The 26,562-nt window shown below is 37.6% G+C and overlaps 1 protein-coding gene across 1 annotated transcript; it reads right to left on the bottom strand.

Moving 5' to 3' along the window:
• Window positions 1–454: 454 nt before the first annotated feature.
• LOC140943766 (polycystin-1-like protein 2) lies at window positions 455–22,055 on the bottom strand. Its single transcript, XM_073392879.1, has 17 exons — window positions 21,778–22,055; window positions 20,783–21,111; window positions 19,912–20,053; window positions 19,493–19,602; window positions 19,009–19,067; window positions 17,811–17,968; window positions 16,284–17,019; window positions 14,753–15,368; window positions 13,868–14,035; window positions 13,648–13,767; window positions 8,697–8,879; window positions 7,974–8,216; window positions 7,067–7,759; window positions 6,256–6,492; window positions 4,654–5,922; window positions 3,992–4,163; window positions 455–2,654 (listed from the first exon to the last, which is right to left on the bottom strand). The coding sequence occupies exons 1-17, from the start codon at window positions 21,839–21,841 to the stop codon at window positions 997–999; spliced, it is 6,957 nt and encodes a 2,318-aa protein (XP_073248980.1). The 5' UTR covers window positions 21,842–22,055; the 3' UTR covers window positions 455–996.
• Window positions 22,056–26,562: the final 4,507 nt, after the last annotated feature.

The following is a 26,562-nucleotide window of genomic DNA, read 5'->3' as shown; positions in this document are numbered from 1 at the left end:
CAAACTGAGGTCAGTGTGTGAGCGGCGATTGGTGGATTTCGATCCTCGGCCTTTGTCAGTTTCTTTGCGTTTGCGGTCTATCTATTCTAGCTGCTATTTTGATTAAAGGCAATGAAAAGCGCAATCGTAGACGGCAGGAAAAGGAAGCAAATACGATTGAACACAACAGACGAGAATAAAGATAAAATAGATTTAATTTGTTCATAAACCAAATCAATATTTAATTATTGAATCGAGGTCCAGTTTGACTGTTGGATTCTTCATTTTATGAATGGATTGTTGAATCAACAAACGAAATCATTTTGCCATTAATGAATTCATTAGTTTGTTAGCGACGGGAACGCTTGACCTGGTTTGACTGTAACGTCAAACTCAACAAAGACGCCATCATCGAAAGGGTACGCTGCCAGCAAAACCTTACCCGGTTTTACAGAGAGCTTGCTTAGTGGTCTGGCAAAGGGTTTGAAGTCACGATCTCAGGCTCAGCAGCCTTGCACTTGTTCAGCTGAGCTAACTGGGTGGCGGCAAAGTGACGGTACCAACAGAAAAACGCTTTTCTATCTCCTCAAGGCTATGGCGTTGGTGATGATGATAATGGCGCTATTAGTGATGTTGATTGTAAAAAAAATATAATGGTCATGTTGATGGGATTTCACACAATGCCGCTACGTTTGTGTGTCTGTATTAATCAAACGTTTTTGCCATCGCTCTCCTCCGCTTTTTGATCAATGAACTGAAAACAGAATTTTATTCTGCAATTGCTGGTTAATAAGTGCAGCCAATTGGCTCGTTGACTAGCAGTGCCATAGAACTTGGTGTATGTAAGAGTAATCCATCCCATATTCAGCTGTCGCAAATTCGTACGTGAAATATTTCTTTAGTATTCTCCCGGAATAAGAATTACAGTGTTTATGGAATTATCTATTATGGGGGTGATCTCTCGCCTAGTCCCTGAAAACACTTGCCAACAATTTAAAACTATCGACATTATGATAGTTATACATTGCTTTCAGAAATATCCAATGATAAGTGATCGAATCTGTAAAAATTTTCATGAAAATTCAAGGATGTAGGTGAAAAAGCAGTTTCAGAATAACTGTCAAACTCAAGCTCTGAAGGAAAATGACTTCCTTCTAGGTCTTGGTCTATATATGAGTAATCCACGTAACTTTCAACAGAATCCTCGAATAGCATGGGTAAATTTACTAAAACCTCCGATATCATTTCGTCAGCACGCTCAAGAGAGACACTAGGGTAACGAATCTCGTCTATGCTACCCATGGTGGCCAGTTGTGTAGCAATGCCCGCTGTCTTTGGGGCGTTTCTGTTGGTCACATTTATAATGCATACCTCCGTGTTCGTTTTATCTTTAATTCCATCCGGTGCGGAATTCTTCACTGTGTTTATACGGCATAAAAAAGACGTTGCACTAAGCCAAAGGTACTGACACAGTTCACTATAATCAACGTCATCACCATTCAAACCTATGTTTTCCCTTGATGTCGTAAAAGACTCATTCAAAATGGAGATGAATACGTTAAGTAGAATGGCCAATGAGGTTAACAGGTACAAAAAGAGGAATAAAGGACCCAAAATATTTTCCGAGGTGTCCTTTAGTTGGTAATAGGAAGACTTTCCGCCTATCAATATTTGAAGTAATGAGCCAACGGCTCGTATAAGTGAAGAATATTCCATTAGAGACGAGCCAAAGATCCAATAGCCAAATGAAGAGAAGGCCAACAAAATTACAATGAATACAATTGAAAACGAATATAGCGGAATAAAAGAAACTTGAAGAGTCATTCGCATTTGGTCGATATGACGGTTAAAACGAACAATGCGCAAAGTCTTGATCGTAAAGATAAACACAACACAAGCAAGAAGATAGTCTTCACTCTCAGACCAAAGCAAAATACGATCCGCGCTCCAATTGCCAAATGGATTGGCTCGTACGTTTGCTACGTATCTCCGTGCATATCCATCTTTGTAAAGCATAACTGCAATGGTAGCTGATGAAAAGAATAAGAAAGCTATTTCTACCCAGTTCCAAAAACGCATGAAGTACGCTCGAGCTCCGCGAAGTGCTTTCACAATTTCCTTTATTCCATCAGCCAGAATTAGTAAAGTTACCAGCACCTGTGAGACTTGGTAAAATGATCGATATCTACTAGACCCTTGCGGCAGATACACCGTTATGGTTTTTACTTGACTGGTTGTTAATACGCCACCCGTAGGGTATCTTTCATAAACGTATTTCAACATACTAAACAGGGATCTCGAACGTTCAAAAACGGTGCATTCAATAATAACAGCGACCGTTTTGTCATCGATCCAGTTGCCCTGATGCAAACCCTCTATAACATTAAGTGCGAATTTCGAGTTGTACCCGAGACTTGCCACGTACCCTCCTGCACTGTAAACGGCCATTTTGCCTGGGATCGGCTTAGTATTCAATTCTTGTGCGTTACGGTATTGCCATGGCCTTGGACACAACGTATTCAAAATGTCTTCAAACAGAAATGTCATGTTGGTTACAGGCACCCAACCTGGCCTGTTAAACGCGGTTGTATCCTCTTTTCCGTGGCCGTAAAAGGGCAGGCATCGTGAAAATCTAAGTTCTCTTTCCATGCGGGTTTGATCTTCACAAGGAGTTTCTGAGGAAATAAAATTCTCCTGATCATTCATTCAAAAAAAGTATGGAAAATCTCGGTGTAACTTTTTCTAATAGATCTCTTGGGAATTGCAACTTTACAGTCGTTCAATTAATTGCATTTCATTTGTTGGTAGAGTGAGGCATTATCATTGACAAGTTTAACAAAAATAAAACACGCTATTTTTGCTATTTTGCCTTCGTTGTGTTGGAATCAGATCTACTTTCACAGGGTATTCATCGGTTACTATGATGGAATGTCGATACCTTTTTTATATACCAAATATTTTTAGTGAAACTCAATTGAATTAGATATGATACTGACGCGTACCCGATATCGGATCGAAATAAACTCCTCATGGACTTAGTGATGGCCTGACAATCGATTAACCCAAGGCGAGAAGGGATAAGAAATAAATAATCGTGGTGATAAAGACGAGTGGGATCATTATACGTTTCAGGGAAACTTTCCACCTACCCCTCCCCTATATACTACTTATACTACTTATCGAAGGCGCTTGAGTTCAGCACTTTCAAGAAAATTTTCCACCTTAAAACAATAGACTTCAATTTAACACGCTTTAGCCAATATCCGTCCTGGCTCATTGGACATTTCCATTTTTTTCAAAAACACGCTTGAGACAAGGAGGCGTGAGCAAGTCTAAAGAAAGAGCGAGTGTTACAGTCCCAGGGGCCCCACTCGCATATTTTAATGACGGGGGGGGTCCGAAGGATTGTTTTGGGCTTGGCCAAAAGGGATTTTTTTGGGTCTATGAAAGACCCCGGGATTTTTTTGAGTCGCGAAAACAACACAGGGATTTTTTGAGGAATTGTAATTTCCTTAACTCAAATCAACAATAACATAAGTGCAAGTTACTGCTTGTGTGGTATTACGGGATATTTCTGAGATTGTAATCTATTTGAAAAGTAATTACCGGCACTACACGCGCATCTAGCCAAAGTGGTTTATGAACCCATACAAAGATGTGTCGCTGACTCAGTTATTTCAGAAGATAAATAATAAAATTTGCTGATGTAAAAACACTGAGGGATTTTTTTGGGTATGCTAAGAAAAGTAGGGATTTTTTTGGGTAGACAAATTCTGAAGTTGGGATTTTTTGGGGTATAAAATATGAACCTCTGTCGGACCCCCCCGTCATTAAAATATGTGAGTGGGACTTCTGGGGTTACAGTAGTACAATAGTACAACATGCTTTCAGTATGTTCAGTGAGAGGATTTTGCCTTAAGCTAGTTCAACATTTACCAGTGATGATCCCGCCCTCTTTTAGCAAAATGTAACAAGAAAATAAAACTTTCAAAGAACGATAACATTTACTTACCTGGCAGCACCCTCACTTGTCTCAGTCTAGGCATTCCAACCAAAAAGTTTTCCCTATTACTGATAAACCCATCCTCGTGGTCAAAAGGAATACCGTTATACCAGCTGGTGTTGTATACTCCAGGAACAAAGGTGTTCTTCATCCAGCTCCAAAATGTCACGCGACTGTTTACCTGTAAAGTAAACAAGCTCAGTAAGGGATTTCTAATAGTTCTTCGAAAGCTGCTTAAACTATATACGCAAACTAAGCTAATTTTGATCTTTACCTGACAATCCGTTTCAACTAAGTAGAGATTCTTTGTTGAAATTACTTTCACCCAAAGAAGACCTTTGCACGGTCGTTTTTAAAGATATAACACCTTATGATGCTAAGAGACCTTAAAACCTTGACAGTTCCTCATTGAAAAGTTTGTCACATTAGCGCTGAACCTGCACCGATTTTAAATGAACTGAAATTTGAAAATCTACAATCTGTACAATACTTATCAAATTTGTTGAAATACTGTTCACTTTTGCTGCCGACTCATCATTCTTTTCCCAAATTGTACTCCTCAATTCTAATTCCAATGTTGAGTTTAGTCTTATCATGCAAATGAGTTATAGGTGAATAAACAGTGCAAACGGCGTAACGTTGCAGTTAAAAACAAAAAAATGCACACGTACCTTTGAAAAGTCTTTAAAGACATCATGAATGGATTTTGTTAGGCTGTATCTGACAGAATCGCGATTTCCATAGCAAACAACCATAAAGAGAATTATAAACACAAGGAAAAAGATAATCTCAGCGATTGCACCGGACGCCTTTACTTGTTTCTTTCTGGAACGACGAGCGTTTTCTAATTCTTCCGCTTGGAGAATTCTGGCTTGTTTTTCACCATCTCCGGCACTTAGTGTGCAATGAGCCAAAAGCTGCGAAGAGCTCCTATACATAAAGTCTATGCTTAGTGGTCTTCTTATGATCATTGACAGGAACAAAACGAAAAACACTACTTTAAAGGGTTGAATAAGAAAGACATCTTGACAGAACGAGAATGTCATTGACACTAGCCACTGTTTTGAGGTTTCGGCTCCCCAAGTTAAGCTGTAAAATATGGTGAACATTATACTGGCTATGATAGCCGAGACACAAAGAGCCCAGCCAATGTAAAGAAAGAAATGAGGAAGGCAATTGACAGATGATACTTGGACACTAGCTTCTTTAACATTCCTAAAAATGGTTACAGTTAGAAAATTGACTGATATTGCAACTAAGCCACTTTGAATTCCTATCTTGATCTCTGTCCAACTCATTTTTAACGGCCCAATGTGAAATACATCCGTCGACTTGCTACCAAAACGGTAAAACATTGCACCCGTTACCATGGCACCGAATATGATTGACATGCAGCAGGAAAGTCTTTGACACCGTGTAAATTGATCATGCGGAGCCTTAGTGAAAATTGAAACCCATAGGTGAGAGTCGCTCAGAGCTTTTTGTGCTCGTGAATGAAGAACATTCTTGAAATCCAATAATTCGTCATTAGAAGCGGACCTTAACTCCATCTCTATGCCACCGTCACCTTTTTCAACAGCAAGCCATCGATTGGCAATAAAATGCCATTTTTCCTTTGTCTGGATGTCTTGCACGACTATTTCCAAAAGAAACCAAGATGGACTGTCTCCAGAATTGTCATGCCATACTTTAATTTTAAACAAGGATCCTAGTGATTTCTCGAAAGATACAGTGAATGTGTTGACGCTGCCTCTTGCGAAGAGTATTCTTTGCAGGTCATTTTGTGCAAAGATGATCGGTTTTGAAACATCTTCAAGTCCATAAAAAACTAGGCCTACATTAGCAGTAGTGCCAGACTTCCTCCACGTGCCAGTTTGTATTGAAAGTGAATAAAGGTACCCCTCACTTTCTTTATCCGAAAGACTGAATTCTGTAATTACCTGAAAGAAAGACAGACGGATTAAATCGAATGTAGATGCATTAGCTACCATTGCTTTTAATCATTGACGGGTTAAACATTATTGCTGTGGCTGCCAAGCAGAGCAGTTTTCTTCACCTCATCAATAACTAATTTCCTGTCCAATTTTGCTCATGATAAATATATATGGGTCATACAATAACACTGAAGAAAAGAAAAACAATTACAGAAAGCCATCAAGAAAATAGAAGAGGAAACCCCAATTCTGGTCCAATATGTGTATTTAACCTCAGAACTACATAATCAGTGTAGAGATCTTACGCTAGTAGGTGGTGGTTAAGATTCAAGTAAATACCTTGAAATTGTCTTTGTTGTCGAAACGTCGAGCAAAGAGCAAACCAATGAGATAAATTCCAAACATAATGCAAACAGTCGCAAGCACAACATAGTTTTTAGTCTCTCCCAGCCTTCCAAACTCTATCCAGATTTTTCTGAAGTCAATTGGATTTGGTGAAACAAAGAACTCTCCGCTAAATGACGTCAGGTGGTCGCAAAGGCAGTGAACTTTCCCAATTTCTGACTCTGGGCCAACCTTAATTATAATTATGACAGAAAACAAATAGTGTTTCAGTAACTCAAAGAAATTTCTCATACAGTTACTTCGGCTACTGATGCAAGTGAAAAAGTCACGAATGACCTTGCGTTTTATTCTCTCTGACGATTTTTACCTTGGTAAACCAGCTCAAATGTTTTATGTATTGCACCATGGAAATTTGTACAGATGTTGGACAGTGAGAACCAAGGGAAAACGTCTGTTTGCAGCTCAGAACTTAATAAATAGAGCTCAACGGGAAACCATGCCACTTGGGACACTAGATCAGCTTATAATTCACCTTCTCACTTTGTTAATGCTTTAGTCGGACCTCACAGCCTTGTTATAACCTCAATATACTCATGAACTTACTGGACTAAGTAAAGCTAAGGTTGCATTAATATCTGCCCTAATTAAACGAAAGACTTCACCTTTGGCTTTGCCTTACCGTAAAGAAACCTTTTTCCCTGGACTTAGCTATGGCAGAAGCAATCTCTAATTGCTCTTAAAACAAGATTGTGAACACAATGTATGGCTACCGAACATAACGACATTAACTCCATTTTTTACATACCCTACACCCCCTAGTTGACCATTTGTCCTCTTTTTCTGACCAATATAGGCACGTTCCTATGGTAACTGTAAACGTATAGTTAACACTTGCATGTGCATCATAATGTGGTGTGATGGTCATGGGGGTAGGAGGTTGAGTTTTAGGTGGATCCTTCACTTTGACACAAGACCTCCTTTTCCGACTGTCATCTCCTGTGCAAGATCTTCGTACTTTTGAAGCGTTTTGTATTTCATCTAAGTTGATGCCGACGTAGTACAGGCCAGGCTCATAACTTATAAGATTAAGGGTATGAGGGTCAGTAGAACAGTTGGGGAGTCCTGGCTGACAAGAAGATAAATCTGGAAGTACCGCAATAGATGTGTAATTGTCAGAGTTCGGTTTGAATCCTCTCCCAATATAAATGGTAAAGCGACGGCTTTCATTGTTGAAAATTCTGAGTGAAGCCACATGTTCCTCTGATGGGATGACCAGGCTATGATACTGAACAATTCCTGGCTGTAAAAACAAATGTCGGTGCTCTCTTGATGGTTCTTGCTTCCGTTTGTTTGTTATGTATAGACCTATTGGCTCACTTAGGTTGGTGATCTTGATTTGCAAGCCGTTTTTAGTTCTGACAATAACATCAATTACCATAGAATCGATGCCCAACATACGTGCATCCCATGTGTAAGGACTGGACTGAAATAATATTAACTGAAAAAAAAGCCAGCAGAATTATCGCCATGAATCAAAAGGCTATTAATTTGTTGCTGTTGTTTTTTAACATTCAATTTTCACCCAGGAAGGAACGAAAAGAAGCCGTTACAACTGCTGCTTTGTAATATGAATGGTAAACGTAAAGTAACAAACGTTATTTGTTGCCATCGGCCCCTGAGAAAATACGCTGGCATCAATACACTCCACTCACCTGCAATGAAATTTTGTCGTCAGTGTTTGGTAGTGTTTTCATTACGGATTCAGGAACAAAAACGCTTCCATTTTCCTCAGTGAAGTTTTGACCTGCCATAATATCTGGTTTTTCTTTGTAAATTATGATATCCACAAAATCAGACTTGACTTCAGTTCTTCTTTTGTGGTTGTGACGGATTAAGGAGAGAGCCTCGGCGACCTTCCTGACTAACGCAATCGCCCTTATGGTCAACTGCCTACCCTATGGCACAAACGAGAATAAGGAAGTTAGGTACAGCTCGAAAAGGCTTTGATAGATAGAGAGGAAAATAATAAATAAAATCCTCTCTATATAAAATTATGACCATCGCATTGGTAATCGCAATTTAAGAAACTGTAAATTAAGCCCGAAAAAAGTAGGACTTCAGGAGGATTCGACAAACACAGAGCTAAGCCATGGGTTCGAATCTCGTTGAAGCCCTTTTTCGTCATCAGCTTCAGACTAAACCAGACCTTCTCGCAGTTATATAAGAGGGTAGTTTTCCGCTTCGTACACTATTGGATTCTTATTGGATTGTTAGAAGAGTATCAAAATTGCACCGAAACTATTTCAAGTAAATTTAAAAAAATGTTTAAAAACTACCTTTAATCAAATATTCAACTGCGGGATGTGGTTGATTGGGTTTTGCAAGGCAAATTAATCCAAGAAAGAAATCAGTTGTTACTGATAAGTAATCCTCACTTGTCTAGACTCGTTTTGCTGATCCTGTTTGGCATCTCTGGATGATACTTGTAAAATACCCCCCAAACTGTCAAGCAAGACTTTGCTAACATTCAGAGCTAGCTTGGCATCATGGGTACTGTTGGAGTTAAACTCGGTCATCATAAAAATTGTGGCTTCAGATATCAAAGTCAGCGCTCTTTCCTAATGAAGTAGCAAATTACATCAAATGATATGAGAGGAAAGGCAGCAATAGTAGACTTCATAACAGCATATTCAAAAAATACATTATTTTACGCACGATAATCCCACAGCTTTTTTATCCAATGTACATGAACATTAAATTTACGGTTAAGAAGCTATTTTACTGTCACGCCAGTAAGATGTAGTTAATGGAACGTGACGCCAGTTATCAGTAACCCTTTCATGGCGGTTCCTTTTCAATAAAGCAGTTGTGTAGTCAAGCTGCCAAGGTCAGCAAGCTCTAAGATACATTGTATTCTAGCGTAGAACTTTACGGCCTTGTTGTCTTTAGCATGCTAGTACGATCCACAGCATTGGCCAACTTTTTCAATGCACTATTCATGGCGAAGAGTTCGCACGTGCAACGCTGAGCTGTCTTGTAGTACAGCCTTTTCTACTGGCTATGCCAGCAGACGTTTGTCTAGCTATAAAAGCCTAGAACAAGTGTTCAGAGTTGACTTGGCTTCTGTTATTCAGCGAGGTTAGCGCTCAGTATACGAATTTTGTAAAATTTTTCCCTCCCTCCCTCCCTTTGGAGACGAGGTTTGGGCTTTGTTTTGTGCTATGCGGTCAAATAAACTAGGGACACTCCTGCGCGGTGCGGTTAAGTCTGCGCAGCGACTTCCCCCAAGATTGTTGGCCGCGTTGCCGTTTAATATCACCTGCAAACCGATACTCTTGTCCGATCCAGCACGTGCTGTACTGCATTCAGCTCGTAGTGCTGGGGAGATAAGTGAGGTTCTTTGGTCACGCCATCGCCGGAAGTCGCATTAGGCTAACCTAGCGCAAGGCAGTGCTCCCCCATTAACGCCAACTTGTCATTATTTGTTTTTATAATTTAGTTATGCGTTTAACATGCATCGCGAAGGAACAGAGACATTAATGCTATATATAGCCGGAGTTATCGATCGGAGTTATGATAAAAACTATCAAGTCAAGACGATTTTTCCATTTACTACAGAAGACTTGTGAAGCCTCAAGGGGATTATAGATGTTCTCTCATTGAATTTTCTGTAAGAAGGCAAAACTCGTCTTGATTACTTGCAAGTTATTTGATGTTTCCAAAACTCTGATAAAAGCTACAGCAGGGGACAAAGAAATATTTTTTTCCAGATTTTATTAATTTGTTTAAACTGTCATTTTACAACTTTTCGAGATTAGTTTCGAGATCAATATTTTAGTGTTGATAGTTATATTTTCATAGTTTTTTCAAGATCATACTTTGAATGCTTTAGTCCGTTTCTTGGTTTGTAAGGTAGGTTAGGTCATGTTCTATGAGAGTTTGTTGCCCTTCTGATTAGTACACTGTAATTTTCAGGGAGTTATAATAACTCCTCTAGTGGGGCTAATTTAACTCCTTACAGTGGAGTTATTTTTCGTGGAGTTATTTTAACTCCAAAAAGGAGTTTAAAGAACTCTTTTTCAGGAGTAAAAGTGACCCCAGATATTGAGGAGTTAAAATAACCCCAAAAAAGGAGTTATCCTGTACCTAAAATTTTTACTCCACTTTCAGAGTTAAATTAACTCCAAAAAGAGTAAAAACAACCCATGTAAGGAGTACAAGTAACCCCATTTCGGAGTAATTTTAACTCCAGACTGGAAGTAAAAAGAACTCTTTTTCAGGAGTAAAAATGACCCCAAATTCGGAGTTAAATTAGGAGTTAAAATAACCCCAAAAAAGGGGTTATCCTGTACCTAAAATTTTTACTCCATTTTTGGAGTTATAATAACTCCCTAAAAATTACGGTGTATATTATATATGTAAATTAATTTTATGAAATGCCATTTTTTATCATAGATATTTTTCATTAAAGAAAACCAGGGAGGAGCAGCGTGGAAGTCAACAGAAGAAAGTTTATTATTTATTTTATTTCTTGTTTTCTTTTCACTCGCATTAGGAAGGACTTCCGGTTTTTTTTTGTCCGAGGGGAACCGGTTCTAGTTTTGAAAGGTTCGAGTTTGCGCGGTATCTTTCTCCTTTCAACGGCTCTCTTCGTGAGTGGAGAGGTTTTGATCGGAGCGTGTGCGAAACGGGGACTAATATGAGCCGAGTTTGGCAAGAAATTCTATTTCCACGGTTTGCAAAGTGCCTGGGAAATCATTAAGTCCGGGAAGGCTTAAATGGGCGCTCGTTGCTCAAAGAACTGAGCTTCGGGCACAATCCGAGAGACCATCCGGTGGATGGTGTATAACGTCTCTGCCCAGCTCTGCACACCGTGAAGAAGTGTCCAGCAGGCAATAAGGGGCAAATTGATTAGTTTGAACATAAGAAAAGAGGGCCAACGAAGTTTTTGGCTGTGATTTTTGCCTTGCTGGAGACTTATAAATTGTCTTGTTATTGCCAGGATGTAATGTGTCCCGCACGAGTTGAACACGGATTTCCCAGAATGCACTGCGAGAAAGGTTAAAAACATGTTTAATATTTGACCATTACAGTGAGACTGTTCTGTTGTTGTGTTTCAGTGTCTACGACGGAGGTGCTGATCTTTGAATAAGCGAGCAACAACGGTGAGTAGCAGGCTTTTTGCCAGGAAAGGTTATGTTACAAAGTCGTGAAAGTGTAGTTCAAATCAAAGTCTGTGGTTTCGTATAGCGAAGGTTTATTTTTGGTCATGTGTCGAGCGACTCTGGAAATTTACTGCGTTTAAAAAGAGCCGCCGTCCTACTGCACAGGCTGAATTGTCGTTCATTTTCAATTTATTGTTGGCATTGCAAGCTAAATGCTGATCGGATCGCGGAAGAGTAACTATTTTTCCTCAAAGCATGTTAAAGTTCCCGCGCTATAGCACTGTCGCGACGACGAGCGCCATTTATGCTTGATTCTCCGGAATGTTCGGTACAATGTTTTTAATCTGCTTTATGCACCGGTAGGGCGATTATAAAACCATTGCAGGATGAAACTGATCTAGGGAAAATGATGTAGAAGAGATATATTACTTTTTAAACACGTGTTGAGGAATTTTCTTTAAACAAGGTTTTCCTTTTGCCCTTTTCTTTCAGATGTGGCCGTTGGTTTTACCCGCCCCCTCGGAGCTGGAATATTTACTCTCTGAAATGTTTATATTATCTGTGCTCTGCTGTGGTCAAACACGAAGAAAGCGAAGCGAAACGTCTTGTAAGATAACGTTAATTCAAAACTATTTGCTTGACCGGTGATTAGTCTTCGAAAATCGCCTATATTGAAACTACATCTCTGTATTTCTCACCTCCTGACCCGTCTTTTGAAATTCAATCCTACGCTCAGTACGGCGATGTAATTGATATGTAACGCAACGTAATTTGGTATCCTGCCCAGAAGTCCCTCAAACGTTAACCCTCAACAAACCGTACTTCTTGTTTGTAACCTTTATCCTTATTTAACCCTAAGCCTTGGCTCAACTTTAGCTATCCACCCTAACCAGCTCAACGTAACACCCTTTTCCTGACAAGGCGAACGTTTAACTCAGTCGATCAACTCATGTGTTATGACATTGAAATCAGTTGAGACTGCTCGTCTAACCCTAACCCTCCAACCTAACCCTAACCTATTCCTAACCCTAACCCTAACCCCAACCTCGACCTAATCTGATTTCTAACCCTAACTCTATCCCTAGTCCTTACCCTAACCTAACCCTAACCCCAACCTTAACCTTAACCCCAACCCTAACTCTTCCTCCCCCTCCCCCCCCCCTGCTCTTTCATTTAGTAGTACGCAGTGAAAACTAAGTAATAGGTGCTTTTCGAAGTTAGCCTCAAAAGGCTCTTATAAATTTTCTGTTTCTTGGAAATTAAGCTGTTTAGGTTCTCAAACATGCGAGGTTCTTATTTTCTTAAGGAAAAAAGACTTTTTGGAAGAATGTTGGTGGTTTTAAATGTTTGTACAGAATATGCATGTTGTTATGTCTAAATGACTGCAATTTAGGCCAATAGAAACTTTTTTTGCCATTAGAATGATTAGTTGACTTTAAGAAGTGCATAGCGATCTGTTTTAACATTTGTACTTTATCAGGTTCTTTCAAAATCTTAGCCTGAAGAATTCTGGTTCTTATCTGTGCCTCTCCTCTGTGTCACTAACCTGACACAATAATGAGTGACACGTGCATGTTTCACTGTACAGTATTTTTCAGATGAAATAAAATACTGATTTGGATTGTTTTTGTTGTATTAGGGGCAATTAAAGTCTTAGTGAAAACTATACACTGTAATTTTCAGGGAGTTATAATAACTCCTCTAGTGGGGCTAATTTAACTCCTTACAGTGGAGTTATTTTTCGTGGAGTTATTTTAACTCCAAAAAGGAGTTTAAAGAACTCTTTTTCAGGAGTAAAAGTGACCCCAGATATTGAGGAGTTAAAATAACCCCAAAAAAGGAGTTATCCTGTACCTAAAATTTTTACTCCACTTTCAGAGTTAAATTAACTCCAAAAAGAGTAAAAACAACCCATGTAAGGAGTACAAGTAACCCCATTTCGGAGTAATTTTAACTCCAGACTGGGAGTAAAAAGAACTCTTTTTCAGGAGTAAAAATGACCCCAAATTCGGAGTTAAATTAGGAGTTAAAATAACCCCAAAAAAGGGGTTATCCTGTACCTAAAATTTTTACTCCATTTTTGGAGTTATAATAACTCCCTAAAAATTACGGTGTATAACTTGTTAGATAAATTACAACTTATTTTAATTAGTACGGGTTATACCCTTATTCGGACATTTCAACGGTAATTCATGGATACTATACTACAACTTCAACTTACTTGTATTTTCTGCGAAATTGTGGTTTTCTTTTCGGTCGCCCAGAGAACAACAGCAGCGACTTGTGTTACGTGGGCAATGCTTGTGACATTAATGTCAATCATGTATAGAAGGATATCGCCCTATCAGAAAAACCATAAAAATTAACACTTTGATATTAAGTAATTGAAATTATCTAACCTAGGAGTCTATCTATTGCAATGAAAATATTTAATAACTTACTGCCATTTTGTTATACGTCTCGTGTTCCAAGCTTTTCACAGCTGACATTAACATAATAGCAAGTTCAGTTGCTCTGTTAGCATCACCAGCTTCAATGAAACTACGAATGGTAGTAAGTTGGTGGTCAACAAATTGGTCGTTAAGTTCAGATGGCTTCGGTGGACGCACCTAGAAAAGAGAAAATCATATAATATAAACAATAGAATGTCTTAACTCAGAGCTTGCTTTGGTGTGAAATATTGCAGTAAGTTCTTTGAAATAATCGCACCCACGATAAAAAAAAGTATTGTCAAATATCCTGTATATCCTCTCATCAGTACTGTTGTGAAGTATTTTGAAAGTTATTATCTTTTTTTAGGATTTGTCTTTTCTTTTAAGTTTCGTTTTTGTTTCATTAAGTGGTTCAAGGTCAGTCTTGATTTTTCCACATAGGTGTTTTCCTGTTTTCATCTTGTGTTTTTACTTGTACCTAAATTTTGGGTCATGTAGCAGCTGCTCGGGAGAGAAGTCACCAGAATTTTTGCTTAGCTCGAACACACCCCCACAGTACTGACGTCGACATTTAGGGCCAAACTCTACAGATTTTAATTTAATGGGTTACAACGCCTAATTGAATAAAACGAAATAGGAAAATAGTCATATGAGAATGATAAATGCCTTTAAATACGCTTGTTGATCCAGTTCGCATCTTCCAAGAAGGACAAAAAAAAAATTGACGAAAAAGAAAAGTTGGCCCGGGCAGTTGGCCGGCCTTACCTGTGGGGCCCTTTAGTGCAGACACTTGAACAATGAGAAGACTTAATTAAAAAAAGAGTAGTTGTATTCTGTAAAACAAGTCCAAACGTATTCGACAATGATATGAAGAGGGCCACAAAAGTTTCCTACCTTAACTGTCAGTGTGGTTATGGTAAAATCCTTGAAAGAGTCTCCAACAAGTGCCTCCAACACCAGAGTGTAATCCTTGTCAGGATCTCCGATTGGAAGTTTTGTACTAACATTGTTTAACTGTCCGGTTTGAATGACGATCATGTCATGTTTTCCTCCATATCTAAATAGGTATGTCAGCGGTTGATCTTCATCGTACCATCCTAAACACCTGATTCTGAAGTGAGTTGAAACAGCCTCTCCTTCCGATGGATTTACGTCACAGAAAGCTTCCGATGTCATCCTCTGGGGTGGTGAGTTGACCACGAAAGAAAAGTTTCCTTCGACTTCTATATGGTCGTTAAGATGGATCACAGCTTTAACCAGGTAATATAAACGCTTTCTTGCAGTGTCACGGTGTAATTTGGAAATATTAATCAAAACATGATTTTTGCTCTTTGATGGTTTGACTCCTGCATCGGAGACGTCCAAAATGGAGAAAGTATCCCGAGAGAAATTAACTAAATGCAAACTCCATTTATAACTGGACGTTTTTTTGCAAAGTTCTCCGTAACAAATGGCCTCCAGACTGAGTCCATCTTGAGGACTCACCTTTGCTCCACAATTTGAGATACACCTAGAAAAAAAAAAACAAACGAAAAATAAACAAAACGTCGTTCGTAACTAATTTCCCTTTCTGACGAAAAGATTGAGGCTACGTAAACACAGCACCGGGACCACGAAATCTCGACTGGTTGAAAATTCGCATGTTTCGGTGTTTTGTTCTCTCGGATCCACCGTAATCGCACAAAAATTTAGACGCCTCGCCATTCAAAAATTTAAATGCCAAAAAAGAGGTCAAATTTTAAGCCGATTGGGTTGAAAAAAGTCCAGCACGTTTTGAAAACCATAACCGTCTAAATTTTCGTACCAAAAAGGACTGGTAACACAAGGATGCGTAGTGCCCAAAGAAGACGCCATTTTGATTTGCTCTGTGCATGGGATAAACGTGAAAATTCAACCTGGCTCGCCAATAACACGGTTCGGTGCCAATGAAGTGTCCGGTTAAATTTTTCATCCGGTCTGAAATTCGTCCGGTGCCATTTGAACGCAGCCTTAAACTCTTCGCTTTCAAAACCACAAACTTAAAGTAGGACAGTCACCTCATAACTGCCTTTTTTTACAATCTTTATTACACAACGCGGACTGCTGTGATATCACTAGTCCAAAATTATCGGGAATAGGGATTATCTAATTGGTTTTCAATGACTGACGGAAAAAATGAATTGGATTTATTCAAAGCAGGCTTATTTACAGTTAAGTACAATAAGCAGATGTCTGCTTTAAACGTATTGGTTGTCTTTTCCGAAGTTTGAAAAATTTGCATTGTTGGTTCACTCCATTGATCTTTATTTTACAGAAAGTCTCGAGACCTGAAAAAAAAAGTGCTAGCAGGGTTACAGCCAGAATAGATCAAAAAAAAGTTTGAAAAATAATTACGAGCTTAACTTTACTTCAAAATGTTCCCCTCTAAGTTCCCAGGAGTCCTTACCTTACAGAAACAACAACTTGCTGTGGTCTGACTTTAAACTCGTACTCGGCACTCGCACTTTTATCGTCTTTAGCCACAAGAAGCTTAAAGATGTATTTCTTGCTTTTCAACATATTTCTCGTACCCAAGTTTAACAATACATCCCTTGGGGTAAGCCTGCCAGGCCCATATCCATAACAGCCACGGTGACCTGCCTCCCTTCCGCGTGCTACGTCCACAACATGTTCTACAGTAGAATCCGGAAACAATTCATTTTCCAATCTACAGAACCATGTAAAGCTTATGCCAATAAAGCCCATCGATCTTTCTCTAGAATCATAAGACTGATTAGCGCTTAGTTTTATTTCAGTTGATAAACGTGACTGATGTGTTAGATCAGTTATAATGGCTATGAGCGGCTCAACTATTTTTATATAGCCATAATCGTAAGCCATTGAATTAGTATCACCTCTTATTTCAACAATACACTGTACATAAAGATAGCCAAGATCAAAGCGATTGGGTAGCAATATGAGTCTCTCTCCATTTCCAAAGTTTTGCATCGGGCCAAAATAACCAGTTTCCTTGTCAACTTGTGATATCTGCCATGAATAAAACACACCATTTTGTAAACAAGTCTGTTTTACTTTGATCGCATAATACATCAGGCCTCTTTTTGAACGAAAAATTTCCTTCGCACTAGTCATATTTCTACCAAGGTTCAACTCAGCTTCAACTGGAGTACATTCGCATCTTTCTGCAAAAAGATAAGTTCTCTGATAAATATTTTGCAAGCGATAATATAACGTGATTATTGGTAATTAAATAAAAAGGAAGATCGAAAGACGGAAACACTACAAATAAATACTAATGAAGCAAATCGTTTTCATGTTCAGAATTAGACTTAAATCAGCCCTACAACCAGGAAAGTACAATGTACATCAGCAGACAAATGCTGTAATAATAATGGAAACTTTATTTGTGTTTTTGAAAGTACAATTGAAAATCTCGCCACGTAAAGGCAATTTACAAATGCTGCTTGATATTGAATTATTCAAAAAGAAAGAAACTAACAAACAAAGCAAAACAAAAGTCTATTCCAATTCCTATTTCTACAACCAAAGATGTAATGTTGCTCTAATGGCTCCATTTATCATTTTCTTGATTATATAAAGTTGCTGCCTGTTGTCAATGCCAATGTCATTCATCATGCCTAAGAACGTGATAACAATAATAAGTGATAACAACAATAACAATAATATTGTAATAGTATCTCAACAATGGCTTTGTTTTTATTGCGATTTCTTTATTTTGGCCACATTTATCTACTCTAAACAGCTAACAGGCTAGGGAAAAGGCAACGAGAACGGGGAGCGGGAAAATGAAAACTGGGACCTAACTTAGACCCTGATTCTGTTAATAAGTACATTAACTATTCGATGTTTTGTTCCCATTTTTCACTTTCTTGTTCCTCTTGCTCGTTACTCGTTTTCCGTCCCCTGTTGCAGTAACATCCTTAGGATTTACTGTTACGCTTAGAATTCTTACTTGGATATTGCAGCTTAAAGAAGTTAGCCTCAAATATTGATTGCTCCTTTTCCACTGCGGACCTGAGTTTTGCTACCAACAACTGTTCGCTGGATCGCAAACAATGTATTTCCACTATTGCTGTGACCATTGTGCTGGAGGTTGGTGATTTTTGTGGGCTGAAAATTGATTATTATACCATCTTCTAAGTCCAAAATATTATTTTTTAAAAGGGCGGAGTTCAATTCATTAAAAATAGTACAAAAAGTACAAGCACGCAGGCCCCTCGCGGGATAACTACCTAATTAAATGTATGCATCTTTTATCAACGCTATTTACTATTTGCTAATAACCTGAAAAATAAACTGCAAATTTGGCTCGATAGGCTAAGTAATTTGTGACAATAATAGGGTCCGTCAAGTGACTTATAATTAAATATCAGCGGTCAAAACTTTTTCGCTAATATAAGGGAAGGATAATGAAAGAGTAACGAATTTTTCTCGGTACATCATAAATGTCGCGAACCGAAGAGAACTGAGTGGGTGTAATATTTTCACTGAAAAACTGCCATTTTAAATTTAAGTAAAAGAAAGCAAAATTCGTTCCTGGTTTTTATAATCCGGATTTGTATTTTACCAAAGAACGCACCCAACGCCTTCTCAGGCTACTAATTTGACAAGGTTTGCTACCCTTGATGAACTTGAAACAAGAACTCACAAATGTAGGTCGACTAAATAATACGCAAAGTATGATTACCGATGACAAGTGACCTTTCTTCTACGATGACTCTCCAATACCATAATAGTATTGATCTTTGTTTATCAAAATGTCATGGAAGCACCATAAACTGGAAATTTCCCACGAAAAAGGATGGAGTTATTTATCCTATTGACAATTGATCTGTTAAATGAGCGACGTGGCCCTTTCTTTGCTTTTAGTTACTCATTCTTATTTAAAAATGAAAGGCGAGTATTTTAGAACTATTCCAAGAGTCTCTGAAGCACCGCCCACCCCCTCCCTCAAAGAATTTACTTTCCAGCTTTTCAAAAAAGTAACGTAACGGTAAAGAAAGTAAAGAGTTGTTATTTCACATCATTTATTTAAGTTTTGTTGCCACGGTAGTACACTCTATTTTTTCTCCATTCATTCAATACGTTACATAAATTGTAAGATAAGTTGGGCGCTAACAGTAAAAACCAACAATTTATTTTGTCTTTACCTCAGTTCTTTTACTTTGGCGAAAAGAAATCCCCAGGTTGTACCTAAAATGTCATTTACCTGTCGTGAAGAAGGAAAAGATGATGTTTAAGCTCAGTTACTCCTTTCATATCTTCTAGATGCGACCGCTCGAGTTATTACAATTGATCTGGGGTTTTCGGGTATGTTTTCTCTTAAATGGTACTAGGAAAAAAATCACAACAAATAGTAGTTCTTGGACGTTTTTCAACTCTTCAGTTAATGTACTGTTTCTTTCAATACCGCTCATCCTTTCAGTAATTACAGTAACTTAAGAATATCCACACATATATGTAGTCATAAATATCCTTGATCCCAGTTGCTTATTAAATATATTTTTAGAAGTGCTCTTTATGAATATGAACATTGAATTACGTGAATACTTGAAAATTATTCATCATTCGTCTTCCAGAACATTCAGTAACAATATAATGTCAGAGAACGTCAACAACAGTCGATAAACCTACCTCGTATATGATTCTTTTGGTGGCCTCTTTATATTCATCGCTCGTAGGATTGGTATACAATACAGTGAAATATGTATTTTTCATCATCAACCAGACAATAAAATAATGCCCTGAAATATTGAAAGTCGTATCTGTGAGCCATTGCGGTTTTTTTCCTCGCTGTTCGTTGAATTTTGAAAATAGAGTTGGCATATTTTAAGCAATTGACCTATTAATTACAACCATTGAAGAAATTTATTGTCAAAAGTTATATTTTTCTGTAAAAAACCAAATGATTTAAACGTGTAACCCAGAAGTCATGATATATATAGTTGTATTGATGATCGTAGGGTAAGTGAAGTCAAGTGTCTGACGTTTTGTGCAGTTTCTTTGATTTACAAACTTTAGCTGAATTAAGCTAATAGTTCTTAATATTATACCTCCTTTACACCCATAAAGCTCCAATCTCAAACCAACGTTCTTGTGTTTAGTGATAGGCTTAATGTACACCGTAGATGCAAGAACAGGGATAGGCAAATCATTTCTCTTGATGGTGTTGCTGTCTGCATTGCCAATGAAGAACTAAGAAGAAGAGAAAATAGAATAAAAGTATGGTCAGATAATGTTGTTTGTATAATAACAGAAATTCCTCTGGAGAAAGAGCTCTAACCTTTCTAAATGCTTTTCGAAATTTCGGATACAACACAAAGAAAATTCATCCATGGTGGAAATTTCCAAAGGGGAACAACCAACCATTGTTTTCCTTTTTTAGACGAAGAGCTGAACTGTGTTTATTCTTCAAGTGATAATATATGTTTTTACAAATATAAAATTTGTAGAAGAACTGTTGTAAAACCACTAAAAGATGTATGTTATTGTTCTTTCTTTTTTTTTTTTTTAATAGAGACGGAAAAAATGGAAACTGAGAATGCAAGAACTCAGGTGTTGACATGTGCAACGCTGAGCATAATTTTTCTTTATACTACTATAGATCTTATTTATCATAGTAAAAAATCTATAATCAGTAGGGATAATTTGGATGTTAACGAAATAAAAGACAGCATTGTGACCTTCTGCAAGATCCATTTTCACCTAGATCTAAAACTCTTTTTTCTTAAATATTGCTACAAGTTACGATATGTTATTCTTGGAAGCTCACTATCGATCCGGAACTTAAAAAGGGAATACAATAAGCCTCTGCAAATTGTCTTCCAAATCTTTCAACATGGAAGTCCTCCTAAAATATTAAAATAACAATGATGATGATAATGATATATTAAAGTAAAAGCAAGCCTGTTTCTCTTATCTTACCATTTCTCGTCCATTGGCGTTTATGACAGGCAGTCGGATTCCTTCAAAAGACGTATAAAACAAATAAAAGCCCGTAACCCATTCCAGAACGCCAGGTCCACCATACCCTTGTGTGGCTATTCCAGTAATTACCATCTCCTCGTTCAATGTGATTACTATTATGTCCCTTGCTGTATCAGCCGATGGTTCTGCTCTGTATCCAAAAGAACTGTGCAGTCTCGCATTCTGAGAACCGTAACTGGCGTAATCGCCATCGTACGCAGTGCCACCGAAAATCTGATAGTCCTCAATACTGTAGTCTTCCATACCAAGTGCTTCGTTGCAGTTGTCTGTTGCAAGGAAAGCAATCGTTTAGATGATTAAAACAGTTTCGTGGCTGCTGATAAGTGACTTTTACTCATTACTTTTGGCCTCTATTTAATGACCGTTCTTACCTCAGGATCAGTCAGGCAGGGACATCTCATTGAGACCTCTCGCAGACACCAAAGTGCCCAAATTGCTTTGACGAAAACCAACAAGGAAAGTTGGAGTGGACACTTAAAAAATATCGACGCTTGAGAGAGCAATAAAAAACGAACATCCGGTGTCTTTAAATCACTAACATGTGCTGCTGTTTCTTTAAATCCATTTTATTCAGTAGTACCTTTATCTTTGTAAATGAATCTGCGACTATTCTTACCTTTCAAGTTGTATCTTCGCGGTTTTCATGGGAACTTGTCGTAAAGGGTTTTGTATGGCCGTACTCTCTAAGACGTTCATCAATACTCATTCTCAATTATTCAGTCCTCGTCTGAATTTATCGTATTGACCCATAACAATGTTGTTTTGAGGTTGAAGAAGATCACTTTCAGTTCCAAATACATTTAACGTTCGCTGATCTGAATTTTTAACCTTGAAAACAGCGTCAATTCAGAAAAAAAGGAATCACACGCCTGTATTGCCTGATCTTCGATCTTCAATATAACCCCGAAAAGTAGGAATTTTTCGTTATGTACCTGAACAATTGCTTCCGTCAATAAAGGGTACGAGTAACAGAATCCATAAACAGTAGAAATACATGGTTGTTCCAGACTCATCAATCACTTCTCCTGACCTGGACCTGTATAAGATCTTCCTAAAGTAAAAGAAAATACGTTTATTCGTTAACTAAGTCTTGATCTATCATGTTTACCTTACCTCGATGATTATCGACATTTTTGATATTATTTCTCTCCTGAAACTTACAAATTTGCGGTTCACTTTTAATTTGCCGATGAGAAAATTTAATGTTACTCCGCCGTACAAAAACAAGCTATTAAAGTACTCATATCCAGGTATTGAACAGTCTGGTGCAAAAGGGACATGTGAACGTTTCGGTGGCTTAAACTTGTATGGGTGTAACAGAAATTATATGATGTGTCAGTTCATATCTATGTAATAGATAATAAAACCGGCATGAAATGGGCTAACAACGGCTGAGAATGTAAATCAATTTGGTGGTCAACCTTGATTATCTTACTAGTTCTTTAATTTTTACCCGCGCCTCTTTATCCACACACCACAGAATCGTGTACGCACCACATAAAGTTAATGAGTCGTGTTAAGGAGAGAAACAAGATTAAAAACTAATGATATATATGTTGTTCCTGAATCGGAAGGTCATGATATCTTCCGGTAGGAACCAAGTGATTATGATGCTTTGTTCAGGCAGGGGCTGTATGAATTGTGTTGCCCTGTAACTAATTTCGTATTTGGATAGGCCAAAATATTGCAGCTATTACGTGCACCTTGATATGTTAAGCCAAATACGCGAGTGTATCCATAATAAGGTTGGTTTCAATGTCTTCGCAGACGTCAATACATAGATCGAGCGCATTAATTGCTTTTTCAGTGAAGTTACGATTCTTGATTAAAACAAATCGCACTAAAAGCTGTCTGTTTCAAGCAAAAAGAGTCATTTTAGTTATTGATGTGTTAATGAATGGAAGCAGCGTGGGTTTTAATATAAGCGCCGTTCCTGACAGTTGAGAGGTGATAGATAGGAATTCGATAACACTCACTAAAAAAAAACCGCTGCGAGCAAAAAACGAGGCATTTTCGCATTCCCAACAATAAAAAAAAGACTCCTGAGGCGGAATATAACGAAAGAAAAATGTATTGTATCAGTTTGGTTTATCTCCTAATGTATTATTGTCGCCTTTTAAAACGCTGACATGCATTTTTAACGAAACTCAAAGATATTCAGAACTTAATACGTGACTTTATACATTATAAGCCATGATGGATTCTACTGACAAGTATACAGAAGGCAATTACCGCAACAGTAAAGTTTTTAGCTCCTTGAGCGTCTAAAGAGAAAAGAGATTTATATTGCCGGCAGTGATGTGAAAGTTTATTATTCATGATGATATGTAATGCCAACCTACGGACAGAGAATCAGCCATATACCATTCAATAACATAGTTACACTCCATTTTGCGGTGCATCTGTTAGTAAAGGGTTAAAGATTACGTGCCTGGTTTCTCTTTTCTTTCATTCAGTGGGAAACGGGGGGAAACAGCCTCAAAGTTCTTTAAATTGCTCAAGCATTCATATCTCTCTGGGCATTATATTCAGTTTTGTCATTCATAACATTCAAAAATGTATTTATTAAAGTTTTTTTATTTTTATTTTTTCAGAACAACCCACTCCCATTTTCTTGACGTCAATTTGTCATGTCTGCTCGAATAAAAAAGAATTTCCCATGGTGTCAGCTCTGGCTCCACAGTAATAAGTCGTAAGTGACAATCATCAAATTCATGGTATGGTATTACATGTAAATGTAAAGGTGTATAATTGTACATAATATGAAATCCTTACACTACGCACGTTTCAGACAAAAGCAGCTGTTGTGCAGTACTATTGACGTAGTGCTTGTTTTTGATCGTGGAAGACTGACTCAAGTTACAACTGAGAATTATATTGTTTGCTGGCACTAAATTGCAATTCTATCTTCATAACCTGTGGTCATTAAAAAGTACATACCAGCTTTTCTGTTACTGTCGTACGATACCCCACCAAAGCCCTATGTCGTTATCACAAAAGGATTCTTTCATTAAAATAATCTAGATTTTACACGAATGATAGCACCAAATATTAATAAATGGCTTCAAAACACCACCGGCAGGCATTAATTAGTCAATTTATATTCATACACGAACAGTTTGGGTGTTATGAATTTTGCCAGAAAAAAAAATTAAAATTCAAATACCTATTCAAAATTTATTTCCACCAAGTTAAATAATGATAAAACAGATAATAAAAAAAAGCGGGAAGTCCTTCGATGATAGCTTACACATACCTCGGCACTGCTTATTTCCTTCGCAAACTGTCGTTCCCATTTTTAACAGTCAATGCCAGCACTAGTAACTAAGCCTTCAGTTAGGATAGATGTAATAATATTCTCTGGATTAAGTTCCGATAAGGCAAAAAATAAAACGCATTTTCAATAGCCCTAGGAAAAAAAGGAATTTTAAGTGCAAATTGGAAAGGGCTTAATAAAATTTCTAAGTGTTTTAGAACTTGCAAAGAGGAATCTGCAGCCTACGCTCCTTTCTATTAACAAATAAATGCCTTATATAATGAAATGCAAAAAGGTGCCGCTGCCAAGAGAATGTTGAAAAACAATAAAGTACACTCTCTTTGGAAACCAAAGTTTGCGTTAGGTAGTTACTGCTACTCTGATGCTAAGAGTAAAGGAGGCTACATAAAGAGATGAAGCTTTTTACGAGCAAACATTGTTTTGTACAACAAGGACGATTAGAGTGGTCTTAATGGCTTTTAGGCTACGTCTTTTTCGAGTGAATGTGTAATTAAACCTTGCCAAAAAACGCAAAACTGTGTAACCACAAGGACTTTATTTTGTTCAAGTATTCCCTGGATGCAAAACGTTGGCCCTCTAAAGTTAAACTACGGATTTGGCTGAAACAGAAAACCCAGAAGAAAAACGAAAACACATTTCAGCAAAAAAAACGTAATTAAACAAAAACCTGTTTCATAATTCAACAATTCCTGTAAATTGAAGGGTATTTTTTTTCGGCACGTTCCACTCAAATTCCAAGGAAGCCACGCTATACAGTCGATTTCTTTCTCTCTCTTGATTCGGCAAAATTAAACTAACATCAATCCATGATCTTTGAGGTTGTTTTGAAAACAAAAGTAACTCAGTCTTTTAAATGATGCAGTAAGCTCTGACACTTTCGAAAAAAAGAAATACATTAAGATAGGTTTTCCTTTCTTTTTTATTTTTGTATTTTTTTTTAAATTTTTATTCTTAAGTGCGAGGGTCAAGGCAAACCTGAAATTCATTTCCTGAGAAAAATTAAAGTAATTAATATAAATTGTACTAGCAAGTCATTTACTTCAACTAGACAGTTGCGCGTGTGTTGGATTATATCAGCGAATCAGTAGATGTGCTAAACATCTTTTGAAAGCATTTTGCCAACCTGAAGATGTATTCTTATATTGCAAATGGAACGCTAGTCCAGTAAATAAACGCTTACAAAAAGCTTATATATTTGAATTGTTATCTGTAATCAGAATACCCCTGCCGTGCTATTTTGGTCATCATGTCGCATTGCCAGAAACCTGAATCGAAGCGTCTGTTAAAGAGGAATATTAGTTATTCAGGTCCTCCCTAGAAGCTGTCACTAAATTTAAAGAGAGATAACAATTAAAGAAAGCAATAAACAGAAAGTCAAAAATCCCGTTTGAACGTGAATAAAGAAGGATAAGAAAATTAAATAGAGATCAAAATTCTTTTCAAGGCAAGTGAACGATTGTAATGGGAGGGTTATAAAGAATAAAATATGTGCAGCAAAAATGAAGTCTTACCTGGGAATCGCTTTAGGCAGCCAGGATTTATATCAGCGTCTTCTCGTCCACTTTTCTTGGAGGAAATAAACTCACTTCTTTCACAAATTGTCTTTAAAGAAAAAAAACCCAGTGACGTCATATCAGTACCTGCTAGTATTTTAATGTTACACATGTGACACCTTCTGGCCAACAACAACTGATAATGTTGCTTCTTGGTTTGATTAAAACAGCACAGTATTGGTAAAATATCTTCCTTTACTGTTTTTTTTTTGTTTTTATAACAGAAACTCCATACCTCCTTCAATCATTCTTTAGCTTTCACTTATTCTAAATGGAAACACCCTCCCTGTCCCAGAATTCACTGTCAATGTGTGAAACACACCAGCTGTCAAGGTGCATATTCTGTCTGTTTTTCTTGGAGTGCACTGAATTAGACCACTTAAGGGATTAAAACTTGGCTGCAAATTCTATACCTTGATATATGCATGTAAAAACTAAGAAACTTGTTTTTCTTGGAAGAGGGTGGGTCAAAAACGTTATGGTTAACAACTATCAGCTGGCATATCCCAGTATGGTCTCTGAAAATTCGTAATGACAGAAAGTGATTTAGGAATAACAACAAAGTTTGAAAAGAAACCAAGCATATTGCGCATAAATTGCTGGCACATGTACTGCAGTGACCAGTGATGCGTTCCTATTAAATTAAAAATGTATAATATAATGGCTCACAGGTATTAATAAATGGGAAAGGCTCCAGGTTCCATTCTGCACTTCGTCTCTGGGTATCCTGTAGGGTCTCAGTCAAAACATAAACTGCTGTCATATCTAAAACCAATAGCAATAACAATAGCAATAACGATATTCATAATTATTCATGATTAGAAAGTCTCCTCGAATTCCTCATCGGGGGAAGCTAAAAAGATTTTCTTTTATTATTGAGATGGATG

This window comes from Porites lutea, chromosome 7 (genome assembly GCF_958299795.1).
Source record: "Porites lutea chromosome 7, jaPorLute2.1, whole genome shotgun sequence".
NCBI classification, from domain to species: Eukaryota; Metazoa; Cnidaria; class Anthozoa; order Scleractinia; family Poritidae; genus Porites; species Porites lutea.
The sequence above is the reverse complement of the archived record's forward strand: the minus strand, read 5'-3'. Positions and strand labels throughout refer to the sequence as shown.

Coding starts and splice junctions, on each gene's coding strand:
- LOC140943766 (XM_073392879.1), bottom strand. CDS start 21,841: ATGTATTTCTACTGTTTATGGATTCTGTTACTCGTACCCTTTATTGAC. Junction 19,068..19,492: donor CCAAAAGAATCATATACGAG/GTAGGTTTATCG, acceptor TCTTCACGACAG/GTAAATGACATTTTAGGTAC. Junction 8,880..13,647: donor CAATTTCGCAGAAAATACAA/GTAAGTTGAAGT, acceptor CTACTTCATTAG/GAAAGAGCGCTGACTTTGAT.